Source organism: Cnephaeus nilssonii (assembly GCF_951640355.1).
Source record: "Cnephaeus nilssonii genome assembly, chromosome: 14".
Lineage (NCBI taxonomy): Eukaryota > Metazoa > Chordata > Mammalia > Chiroptera > Vespertilionidae > Cnephaeus > Cnephaeus nilssonii.
Genome location: NC_137085.1, coordinates 1,583,555 through 1,596,009, shown reverse-complemented (window position 1 = coordinate 1,596,009; position 12,455 = coordinate 1,583,555). Strand labels below are relative to the sequence as shown.

The 12,455-nt window shown below is 66.8% G+C and overlaps 1 protein-coding gene across 1 annotated transcript; it reads left to right on the top strand.

Moving 5' to 3' along the window:
• Positions 1-806: 806 nt before the first annotated feature.
• On the top strand, positions 807-11,910 carry LOC307110451 (ficolin-2-like; the record flags this gene model as incomplete). The annotated part of the gene is given in 10 exon segments (XM_079789576.1): positions 807-816; positions 819-899; positions 4,326-4,436; positions 4,960-5,013; positions 6,319-6,354; positions 7,659-7,691; positions 8,237-8,364; positions 8,730-8,859; positions 9,442-9,576; positions 11,663-11,910. Coding segments are annotated over 10 exon segments (966 nt in total).
• Between the last annotated feature and the right edge of the window lie 545 nt (positions 11,911-12,455).

Below are 12,455 nucleotides of genomic sequence, written 5' to 3'. Positions count from 1 at the left end.
CAAGCAGCTGGCTTAGGGGGGGCACAGCAGCTGTCTGTGGGTGACCTGCTGCTCTCCACGCCGCCGGCAGGATGGCAATAAGCGCTCACACGTGGGGTGTAGGGGAGACCGGGAACTGCGGGGGGGGGGGGGGGCAGGGCACTGAGGGGCAGGGTGAGGGGAGCCGGGAACTGCGGGGGGGGGCAGGGCACTGAGGGGCAGGGTGAGGGGAGCCGGGAACTGCGGGGGGCAGGGGTGAGGGGAGACGGGCACTGCGGGGGGGGCAGGGCGCTGAGGGGCGGGGGTGAGGGGAGACGGGCACTGCGGGGGGGGGCAGGGCGCTGAGGGGCGGGGGTGAGGGGAGACGGGCACTGCGGGGGGGGCAGGGCGCTGAGGGGCGGGGGTGAGGGGAGACGGGCACTGCGGGGGGGGCAGGGCGCTGAGGGGCGGGGGTGAGGGGAGACGGGCACTGCGGGGGGGGGCAGGGCGCTGAGGGGCGGGGTGAGGGGAGACGGGAACTGCGGGGGGGCAGGGGTGAGAGGCGGGGTGAGGGGAGACGGGAACTGCGGGGGGGCAGGGGTGAGGGGAGACGGGCACTGCGGGGGGGCAGGGCGCTGAGGGGCGGGGTGAGGGGAGACGGGAACTGCGGGGGGGGGGGCAGGGCGCTGAGGGGCGGGGTGAGGGGAGACCGGGCACTGCGGGGGGGGTGGGGGGCAGGGCGCTGAGGGGCGGGGTGAGGGGGATGTCCTCTGGAGCTGGGGAGGAAGCTGCCCGCCGAGGCGGGGCTCCCGCAGATAAAAGGGGGAGCGCCTTCACAGGGCACCGGGATGCCGCCCGCCCAGCAGCCGCTGCCATGGGGCCCCTGGTCCTGGCCCTCGCCCTCCTGGGCACCGCCGCCGCCACGGCCGACAGCTGTCCCGGTGAGCCAGGCGCCGGCGGGCAGGCCTGAGGGAGGGCCGGGAGCCGAGCCTCTGCACCGACCACTGCCTGCGTGCCAGCCTCCCCCCCCCCCCCCCCCCGGGTCCTTCCAGAACATTCTTCTTCAGACTGAGGCTTAACCACCGTCTGCGGGGCACCTGCCTCGGGGTCCTCCCACGAGGGGCCGGCGCGGTCCCCCCCACAGGTGGTGTGAGGAGGGGAGGCGTGGAGAGCGCCCCCTCCCCAGCCGGGTCAGTGCGAGGTCGCTCCCAGTGCTGGGGACCTGCAGGGGGACCTTGAGCCTCAGGGCGGGCAGGCGGGCCCCACGGGGTCCCAGAGGTGGCGGAGCGGGAGGGCAGGGGTCCCACGGTCCCCATGGCCCCGCCTCCTGCCCTGGCCCAGGAGCTCTCAAAGGTCTGCACCCCTCAGGAGGCTCTGGCTGTGGGCGGGCCTGGGACTGGGGACCAGGTGCACCCCCAGGGCCCCCGGCGGCCTGCGGTGCCTGGGAGAGCATGTCAGTGTGCCTGGCCTGTGCAGGGGGAGGGAGAGCATGTCAGTGTGCCTGGCCTGTGCAGGGGGAGGGACAGAGCATGTCAGTGTGCCTGGCCTGTGCAGGGGGAGGGAGAGAGCATGTCAGTGTGCCTGGCCTGTGCAGGGGGAGGGAGAGAGCATGTCAGTGTGTGCCTGGCCTGTGCAGGGGGAGGGAGAGAGCATGTCAGCGTGTGCCTGGCCTGTGCAGGGGGAGGGACAGAGCATGTCAGTGTGCCTGGCCTGTGCAGGGGGAGGGACAGAGCATGTCAGCGTGTGCCTGGCCTGTGCAGGGGGAGGGAGAGAGCATGTCAGCGTGTGCCTGGCCTGTGCAGGGGGAGGGACAGAGCATGTCAGCGTGTGCCTGGCCTGTGCAGGGGGAGGGACAGAGCATGTCAGTGTGCCTGGCCTGTGCAGGGGGAGGGACAGAGCATGTCAGCGTGTGCCTGGCCTGTGCAGGGGGAGGGAGAGAGCATGTCAGCGTGTGCCTGGCCTGTGCAGGGGGAGGGACAGAGCATGTCAGCGTGTACCTGGCCTGTGCAGGGGGAGGGACAGAGCATGTCAGTGTGCCTGGCCTGTGCAGGGGGAGGGAGAGAGCATGTCAGCGTGTGCCTGGCCTGTGCAGGGGGAGGGACAGAGCATGTCAGTGTGCCTGGCCTGTGCAGGGGGAGGGAGAGAGCATGTCAGTGTGCCTGGCCTGTGCAGGGGGAGGGAGAGAGCATGTCAGTGTGTGCCTGGCCTGTGCAGGGGGAGGGAGAGAGCATGTCAGCGTGTGCCTGGCCTGTGCAGGGGGAGGGACAGAGCATGTCAGTGTGCCTGGCCTGTGCAGGGGGAGGGACAGAGCATGTCAGCGTGTGCCTGGCCTGTGCAGGGGGAGGGAGAGAGCATGTCAGCGTGTGCCTGGCCTGTGCAGGGGGAGGGACAGAGCATGTCAGCGTGTGCCTGGCCTGTGCAGGGGGAGGGACAGAGCATGTCAGTGTGCCTGGCCTGTGCAGGGGGAGGGACAGAGCATGTCAGCGTGTGCCTGGCCTGTGCAGGGGGAGGGAGAGAGCATGTCAGCGTGTGCCTGGCCTGTGCAGGGGGAGGGACAGAGCATGTCAGCGTGTGCCTGGCCTGTGCAGGGGGAGGGACAGAGCATGTCAGTGTGCCTGGCCTGTGCAGGGGGAGGGAGAGAGCATGTCAGCGTGTGCCTGGCCTGTGCAGGGGGAGGGAGAGAGCATGTCAGCGTGTGCCTGGCCTGTGCAGGGGGAGGGACAGAGCATGTCAGTGTGCCTGGCCTGTGCAGGGGGAGGGACAGAGCATGTCAGTGTGCCTGGCCTGTGCAGGGGGAGGGACAGAGCATGTCAGTGTGCCTGGCCTGTGCAGGGGGAGGGAGAGCATGTCAGTGTGCCTGGCCTGTGCAGGGGGAGGGAGAGAGCATGTCAGCGTGTGCAGGGGGAGGGACAGAGCATGTCAGCGTGCCTGGCCTGTGCAGAGGGAGGGAGAGAGCATGTCAGTGTGCCTGGCCTGTGCAGGGGGAGGGAGAGAGCATGTCAGCGTGCCTGGCCTGTGCAGGGGGAGGGAGAGAGCATGTCAGTGTGCCTGGCCTGTGCAGGGGGAGGGAGAGAGCATGTCAGCGTGTGCCTGGCCTGTGCAGGGGGAGGGACAGAGCATGTCAGCGTGTGCCTGGCCTGTGCAGGGGGAGGGAGAGAGCATGTCAGCGTGCCTGGCCTGTGCAGGGGGAGGGAGAGAGCATGTCAGTGTGCCTGGCCTGTGCAGGGGGAGGGAGAGAGCATGTCAGCGTGTGCAGGGGGAGGGACAGAGCATGTCAGCGTGTGCCTGGCCTGTGCAGGGGGAGGGAGCAGGTCACGTGTGCCGGGAGAAAGGCCGGGGAGTCGGAAGGGGGACACTCGTGGGAATGACACGGCTCAGTTCATTGTCTTCCCACGTGGTGTCTGATTTTCTTTCTTTTAAAACAAAAGGATTTTTAAAAATTTATTCATTTGAGAGAAAGGGGAGGGGAGGGAAGGAGACCTGGATTTGTGTTCCCGTCACTCACGCACTGGTTCCCGGACGCGCCCTGACTGGGGACCGCGCCCACTGTCTCAGCGACCGAGGGCGCTCTAACCCGCCGAGCTCCACCAGGGCCTCTTCTGATCGTCCCCAACCCCGGCCCCGCATTAATGAGCAGAAGTGAGGTCCCCGTTGGCTCCGACCAGGGGGGCCTGCAGAGGACGGACCGGCAGACATGGGACCCCAACGGGGCCCGGAGGGCGGCGGGTTCCGTCCCCACGCCCTCCCTACAGGCCCTTTATCGTGGGAGGGACACGCGGGAGCCCTCAGAGGCAGGTGCATCTCCGGCTCCAGGTCTGCGGGGGCTGCTGTGAGTCCTTGGGTCACAGGGACCCCCCGCCCTCCGCACCCTCCAGCCCGGGAGTTCTCAGGCCACATGCCCGAGGAATGGGGGTGACGACGCGGCACTGCCCCGAGTCCCCCCCTCACAGATGCTTCTTGCTGGCATTCCCTGGAAGCGCCCGCCGTGGGGAGCTCTCTCTAAGTCACACGCATTTGCATCAGCCATTCTGACCCCCCAAAGCCTCCTTCTGCTCTCCTCTGCAGCCGGGGCACAGAGCCCAGAGGGCTGAGTGACTCCCCAGGACACACAGCCTGAGCAGCGGGGTTCCCCAGGGCAGGTGGACCCCGAGGCCGGCCCATCGCCTGGGGGGGACCACCACAGGCTCAGCGGAGGCAGGACCACCTCCCCTCCAGGCTGGGCCCCAGCTGAGGCAGGCCAGGCACAGCCCTCTGCCAGGCTGGGGTCCCCACGGTGGCAGGTCCCTCGGGGGGCGGGGAGGCAGCGGCGCCGGCTCCGCGGGGCCCTCAGCCAGGTCCGCACTGACGGGCTCCGGTCTTCTCTGCAGAAGTGAAGGTGCTGGGGCTGGAGGCCGACAAGCTCGCCATCCTGCGGGGCTGCCCGGGGCTACCCGGGGCCGCGGGGCCCAAGGGGGAGGCAGGCGCGGACGGCAGGAGAGGTGAGTGCCCGGGTGAGGGGGCTGGACCCCGTTCCTGCCCAGGGAGACCCGGCGGGCAGGGCCCCCAGCAGGTCTCAGGAGGGGACTGGGGCTTGGTCACTGGGGTGTGGGCCCCCGTGGGAGGGAGCCGGTCTCGGGTCACCCACGGAGCCACCGGGGCCTGTGTGGGTGGCCAGCACGGCTCTTGGTGATGACGCACCTGCTACGGAGGACCCGGCTGGACTGGCCTCCCTGCCCTCCCTGGTCCCAGCTGAGCCGGGTGGCCTGACTCCAGGGCGACCACCGCGGGCCCGGCAGCCACAGCCCATGCAAACCCCCAGGTTCCCCGGATGAGGGCAGAGCTGGGCTCGGGCCGGGTCTCCGGGGAAGGCTCCTGGTGGCAGGTTGTGGCCTCTGACTGGACGGAAGGGCCCTAGGAGGGCTGGGGTTCTGGTCCCCTCCCTCTGGCTCCCGAGGGTCCTACCTGGGGGCGCTACGGGCCCGGGTCCGGGAGTTTTGCTCACTGACATGTTTGAATTTGCAGGAGAACAAGGCCCACCCGGAGTCCCTGGGAAGGCGGGACCCCCCGGGCCCAAAGGTAACTCACCAAGGAGCATGGAGAGCCCTGGGCAGGACCCCGTGGGGTAGAGAGAGAGGAGGGACACTTCCTGGGTGCCACATGGGACAATTCCTAACCATATCTAATGGTAACCATAATCCTATGTTATACCAAACCCTAACCCTAACCCTAACCCTAACCCCTAACCCTAAACTTAGTCTTATCCCTAACCCTAAACCAACCCTAACCATAACCCTAACCTTAACCCTAAACCTAACCCTAATCGTACCCTTCTCCCTAACCCTAAAGCTAACACTAACCCTAACCCTAACCCTAACCCTAACCCTAACCCTAACCATAACCATAACCATAACCATAACCTTATACATAACCCTTTTCTTATCCCAAACCCTAACCCTAACCCTAACTCTAACCCTAACCATATCCCTAACCCTAACCCTAACTCTATCCCTAAACCCACCCCAACCCCAACCCTAACCCTATACTTATCCCTATCCTTATCCATAACCCTAACCCTAACCCTAACCCTATCCTTATCCATAAACTTAACCCTAAACCTAACCCTAACCCTATCCTTATCCATAACCCTAACCCTATCCATATCCCTAACCCTAAACCTATCCTTATCCCTAACCCTAACCCAAACCCTAACCCTAACCCAAACCCTATCCTTATCCCTAACTCTAACCCTATCCTTATCCGTAACCATAACCTTAACCCTAACCTTATCCTTATCCCTAACCCTAACCCTAACCCTGTACTTATCCCTAACCCTAACCCTAACTCTATCCTTATCCCTAACCCTAACCCTATCCTTATCCCTAACCCTAACCCTAAACCTAAACCTAACCCTATCCTTATCCCTAACCCTAACACTATCCTTATCCCGAACCCTAACCCTATCCTTGTCCATAACCCTAACCCTATCCTTATCACTAACCTTATCCATATCCCTTACACTAACCCTAAACTTATCCCGAACCCTAACCCTAACCTTATCCCTAACCATAACCCTATCCCTAACCTTATCCCTATCCCTATCCCTAACGCTAACCCTAACTCTGCCCCAAACAGGGTGCTCCCTCACCCAGGGCCTGGGTCTGTGTCCAGAGCACCCAGAGTGCCCAGGGCGGATCCCAAACCCAGCCCAGCACTGACCCAGCATAGAAACGAGACCCCGGCTCCCTTGCCCCGTCACCTATCCCTGCCCTGGGCTCTCTCAGCCCCAGGACGGGTGGGGACAGGTGAGTCCTCCTGCTGACGGGGTCTGGCATGAGCCGTGTCCTCACCCTCAAGCCTGTGCTGACCCTCCTCTCTCTGCAGGAGACCCAGGGGAGAAGGGTGCACGTGGAGAGAAAGGTGAGACCCTCCTGCCCTCCCCAGGGGTGACTTCCCAGACCCTGAACACCAGGGGGTTCCCAGGGTGTGGAGCAGGGGCCTGGGTGGAGACCAGGCCCTTCGCTCTACAGGGTGGGTGTGGAGGGCGGGATGGGGACCACACTCCTCTCCGAGTCTGTGCAGCCCCTCTCTCCCGTCCCGGCCTCGGACCCCTGAGCAGGCCTGCCCTGTCCTCCTGGGACTCTCTGCCTGGGGCTCAAGGAAGTGGGCAATGTTTAAAAATGCAAAGTCGGCCAGAGGCTGTGAGCCCAAGCTGTGGTCACAGACAATGAGCAAATATAGAATACTAGAGGCCCGGTGCACAAAATTTGTGCACAGGTCCCCTCAGACCAGCCTGCACCCTCTCCAATCTGGGAACCCTCAGGGGATGTCCGACTGCCGGTTTAGGCTAAACCGGCAGTCGGACATCCCTCTCACAATCCGGGACCACTGGCTCCTAACTGCTCACCTGCTTGCCTGCCTGAACACCCCAAACTGCCTGTGTCTGCCAACCTGATCACCCCTAACTGCCCCCCCCCTGCTGGCCTGGTCGCCCCTAATTGCCCCCCCTGCTAACCTGGTCGCCTCCAACTGCCCCCACAGCCAGCCTGGTCACCCCTAACTGCCCCTTCTGCCTGCCTGGTTGCTCCCAACTGCCCCCCCTCCCCGCCAGTCTAGTTGTCCCCAATTGCCCCCCTGCTGGCCTGGTCCCTGCACGCAGTCTGTGTTCAGTAATCTGTCCGGTTGTATCGGTCGTGATGGCCCCTGGCTTTTTACATATTAGGATGTGTCCTAAACTACACATCACACATGCTGTAAATGGGCGTGTGACCATCATACATTTACATGTCCCACGTGTGGTACAGAATCGATGACATAGGAAACCTTTGCTCCATATTCCCTTGCACAATGTCCAGGAAGTCAGAGAAAGGAGCCCAGGATGTGCAAACCCTGGTAACTCCTCTCTTGTCCCGAGACAGTCACCCTCCCCACCCGGGCTCACCCCCACTGTGGTCCAATGGGTACACGCCCCTTCGCTGCCCTCCCCACCGAGCAGCCCGCTCTCCTCGTGTCCCCGAGGCTGCCCTGGGGCCCAGGAGACAGCTGAGGCTCAGACTCCGCCTCCTGGGAGCACAGCCAGGGGCCTCCTCAGGGAGCAGGCTGGGGCCTTGCTGGGGGACCAGCCTCCTATGGAAGGATCTAGAAAGGGCCTCTATCTCCTCCTGGTGCTAAGGGACCAGGGCTCGGCTGTCCCGCCTCTCACGTGTGTTTGCCTCTCCCCCCAGGAGAGCCATGGGAACCTGAGCGATGTGACACAGGTGGGCAACGAACCCCGAATCTGATGCCCCAGTTTGGCCTGAGGTCACAGGCATGCCCGGCCCACCCTGCAGGGAGCATTGGCCTGGGGTCCCCCAATGCAGCCCATCAGCCTGCAGGCCCAGAGGCCCCGCCTTCCCTGCCTTACTGCTGGCCAATCACATGGGACAGCAGTCAGCCCCGCCCTCCCTGCCTCACCGCTGGCCAATCACATGAGATAGCAGTCAGCCCCGCCCTCCCTGCCTCACCGCTAGCCAATCACATGGGGCAGCAGTCAGCCCTGCCTCCTCTCCTGCCTTAGGGACCTGAATGACAGTCCTAGTCTCATGCCCCCAAAATATTAGAACCCCAAAGGCCTGGTGCCCGGGGACCAACATGGGGGCGCCCTGGTGGGGGGGGCGGTACGGCACACGGGGCCTGTCGGTCACAGCTGGGTGGCCCTGGTGGGGTCTCTGTCCAGCCCTGGGCCTCCTCCTGCCCACGCAGACCCCACGGTCCCGGCCCTCCCTCGGGTCCTGGGGCCTCTACGTGCCGGTTCCCTTCCCAGGACCTCGGAGCTGCATGGAGATGCGCACCAGGGGGCACGCGCTGAGCGGCTGGCACACCATCTACCTGCCCGACTGCCGGCCGCTGACCGTGCTGTGCGACATGGACACGGACGGCGGGGGCTGGACCGTGAGTGACGGCGTCGGGACGGCTGTGCGGTCCTCGGGGGCGGCCGCCGGGCCCCGGGCCTCACAGACCAGGTTCCCCCGGGGAGGACCCGTGCTCCGGGGCCCTTGTCACACTGTCCACCCCGGTGTCTGGGCTGCCCCTCTCCCAGGGACGGAGAGGACCCGACGGGAGTGGGAGAGCCCAGGCTGTGGGGCCCGGCCCCGAGGGCACCCCGTCCCTCCAGGTGTGAGCTCCGGCCTGTGGCCTCCCCTCTCTGAGGTGCCACGTCCTCCTTGGTCCCACGTGGGCGCCTGTCTGCCCGCCCGGGGTCTGGCTGCGGGCCGGGCCGAGCTGGGCGGCAGCGGGCCCGTCTCCCTCCCCCACAGGTGTTCCAGCGCAGGGTGGACGGCTCCGTGGACTTCTACCGGGACTGGGCCGCCTACAAGCAGGGCTTCGGCAGCCAGCTGGGCGAGTTCTGGCTGGGCAACGACCACATCCACGCCCTGACCGCCCAGGGTAGGCCCGGGCCGGCCGCGGGGTGGGGGCCCGAAACCCACCTGTCCCGCCCTGGGCCTGGGCCACACGGACAGGAGGCCTCTCTGCCGCCTCCACCCGTGTCGCCTCTGAGAACAGGAAGGTCCCAGCGGGGGGAGCGGGCGTCAGGGCCAGAGGAAGTGGGGGGAGCAGGGCGTCAGGGCCAGAGGAAGTGGGGGGGCGGGGGCAGACCTCCTCCGGTCACGGCCACTGGCACCTTAGAGGCCAACGGGGTACACGGGGGCCCTCGTCGGGGTCCGGCCCAGCGCCCAGCCCTGCCCTCGCCGCCCACCGTGTCCCGTCCCTGAACACACGGGAGATGGCTGCTTCCCGCGAGGCTGCGGTGACTCCACCCCACTCCCCCGGGATCGCCAAGGGGCCCCCTCCTCTCTGGGGCTGGAGGGAGCGCTGGGGTTTGGCTAGGGACCGTGGGAAGCGCTTGCCCCCCACAGCGCCCGGGGACTTCCTGCGGGACCGCGAGGGCACGTCCTGGGATGCCACGATCTGGAAGCTCAGGGCCCCGCTGCCCGCACTGAGCCCCGCCCTGAGCCCCGCCCTCCGCAGGCACCAGCGAGCTCCGTGTGGACCTGGTGGACTTCCAGGGCACCCGCCACTCTGCCAAGTACCAGGCATTCAGGCTGGGGAGCGAGGCCGAGAAGTACAAGCTGGTCCTGGGCGCCTTCGCCGGGGGCAGCGCCGGTGAATGTCGGCCACGCGGTGGGGATGGGCAGTGGGGGTGGGCAGTGCGGTGGGCAGTGGGGGGTGAGCAGTGGGGAGCATATGCGAGGTGTCCTGGCTCTGTGTCCCTGGGGGCCTGGGCTCCGGCCTCCCTCTCTGAGCCCGGCCTCTCCATCTCTAAGGAGGGGGTAAGGCTGAGGCTGGGGTAGTGTGTGGGCCTGAGGGGGCAGGAGCCACAGTGAGCTGTGTACCCAGGCTGGAGAGGAGGCCGGGCCCAGACTAGGGCGGCGCTGTGCCTGCTCTGAGGGACCAGGGGGACCGGGGATGGAGGATGAAGCCCAGCGGACAGGCCCAGGCTTGGGGGGACAGGTACAGGCGGGGGGGACAGGTACAGGCTGGGGGGACAGGTACAGGCGGGGGGGACAGGTACAGGCGGGGGGGACAGGTACAGGCTGGGAGGACAGGTACAGGCGGGGGGGACAGGTACAGGCTGGGAGGACAGGTACAGGCAGGGGGGACAGTTACAGGCGGGGAGGACAGGTACAGGCGGGGGGGACAGGTACAGGCGGGGGGGACAGGTACAGGCTGGGGGGACAGGTACAGGCGGGGGGGGACAGGTACAGGCTGGGAGGACAGGTACAGGCAGGGGGGACAGTTACAGGTGGGGGGACAGGTACAGGCGGGGGGGACAGGTACAGGCGGGGGGGACAGGTACAGGCGGCGGGGGACAGGTACAGGCGGGGGGGGACAGGTACAGGCGGTGGGGGGGCAGGTACAGGCTGTATGCACAGGTACAGGTGGGGGGGACAGGTACAGGCGGGGGGACAGGTACAGGTATAGGCTGGGGGGGCAGGTACAGGCGGGGGGGACAGGTACAGGCAGGGGGGACAGGTACAGGCTGGGGCGACAGGTACAGGCGGGGGGGACAGGTACAGGCTGGGGCGACAGGTACAGGCGGGGGGGACAGGTACAGGCAGGGGGGACAGGTACAGGTGGGGGGGATAGGTACAGGCTGGGGGGACAGGTACAGGCGGGGGGGACAGGTACAGGCTGGGGGACAGGTACAGGCGGGGGGACAGGTACAGGCTGGGGGGACAGGTACAGGCTGGGGGACAGGTACAGGCGGGGGGACAGGTACAGGCGGGAGGGGACAGGTACAGGCAGGGGGGACAGGTACAGGCGGGGGGGACAGGTACAGGCAGGGGGGACAGGTACAGGCTGGGGGGACAGGTACAGGAGGGGGGGACAGGTACAGGCGGGGGGACAGGTACAGGCGGGAGGGGACAGGTACAGGCAGGGGGGACAGGTACAGGCGGGGGGGACAGGTACAGGCAGGGGGGACAGGTACAGGCTGGGGGGACAGGTACAGGAGGGGGGGACAGGTACAGGCGGGGGGACAGGTACAGGCGGGAGGGGACAGGTACAGGCGGGGGGGACAGGTACAGGCGGGGGGACAGGTACAGGCTGGGGGGGACAGGTACAGGCGGGGGGGACAGGTACAGGCGGGGGGGACAGGTACAGGCTGGGGGGACAGGTATAGGCGGGAGGGGACAGGTACAGGCGGGGGGGACAGGTACAGGCGGGGGGACAGGTACAGGCTGGGGGGGATAGGTACAGGCTGGGGGGACAGGTACAGGAGGGGGGGACAGGTAAAGGCGGGGGGGGACAGGTAGAGGCGGGGGGGACAGGTACAGGCAGGGGGACAGGTACAGGCGGGGGGACAGGTACAGGTGGGGGGGACAGGTACAGGTGGGGGGACAGGTACAGGTGGGGGGGAAGGTACAGGCTGGGGGACAGGTACAGGCTGGGGGGTCAGCACAGGCAGCAGGGAGGGCACCCCGGGGAAAGAACGGAGGGCCCCGGGGTCTGGGGGCCGGGAGGAAATGTGGGAGCGCAGCAGAGGGAGGTGAGTCCCCGGGGAGATTCTGGGCCCCGGGTCAGGGGCCCCCAGGCCTGTGTGGGCTCCGGGGCCCTGGGGCTGGGCCGCTGGTCTCCGAGGTGCAGGGCCCTGAGGAGAGGCGGGAGCAGGACCTGGGGGGACCCCGATGCAGCGCTTTCTCTTCAGCACCGACAGCCCCCCTCCCCGCCCCGTGTTCCCTCTGAGCAGGCGACTCCCTGACGCCCCACAACAACGCCTCCTTCTCCACCAAGGACCGGGACCACGACCAGAACTCCGGGAGCTGCGCCCAGAGGTACCGGGGCGGCTGGTGGTACCACAACTGCCACGTGTCCAACCTGAACGGGCGCTACCTCGGGGGCCCCCACGAGAGCCACGCCGACGGCATCAACTGGAAGTCGGGGCGGGGCCACAACTACAGCTACAAGGTGGCCGAGATGAAGCTGCGGCCCGCCTAGCCCGCCAGAGCCTCACCCCGCCCCCTGGAAGGCGCTCCCGCCCCTGCGCCCCGCCCCCGCCCCCACAGCCACCCCTGCCTCCCGGCTTCATAAACCCCCTGCACCCTGCCCCACAGCCGCCCACCCCCCCCCCCCCCCCCCCCGGCCCACAGCCCGGAGGAGGAATTACATGGGAGGTTGCTGAGCAGACAGCGTCGGGCTTTTCCGGGTTGTTTGTGTCTCTTGAGCAGCGTCCCTGGAGCCTTTGCCCAAGGCCTTTCCGCGCGGGGGCTTCCGGGGGCAGGTGGCTTTTCCACGCACACCCCAAATGGCTGGCGCGATGCTTCCCGCACCCCAAAGTCCCTGGCGCCCGTCCTGACTCACAGCACCTTCCCACACGGGTCAAAAGGTCGCCGCGAGCCTGGAAAACTCTCATCAAAGGGGGGAAACGTTGAACGGGACCGTTTCTGCTCCAATAGGGCAGAGCGAAGCTCTGGGGCAGCTGCGCCCTGAGAACGGCGAAACACGGCCACCCAGCCTAAGGTGACCTAACCTACAGGTGACCC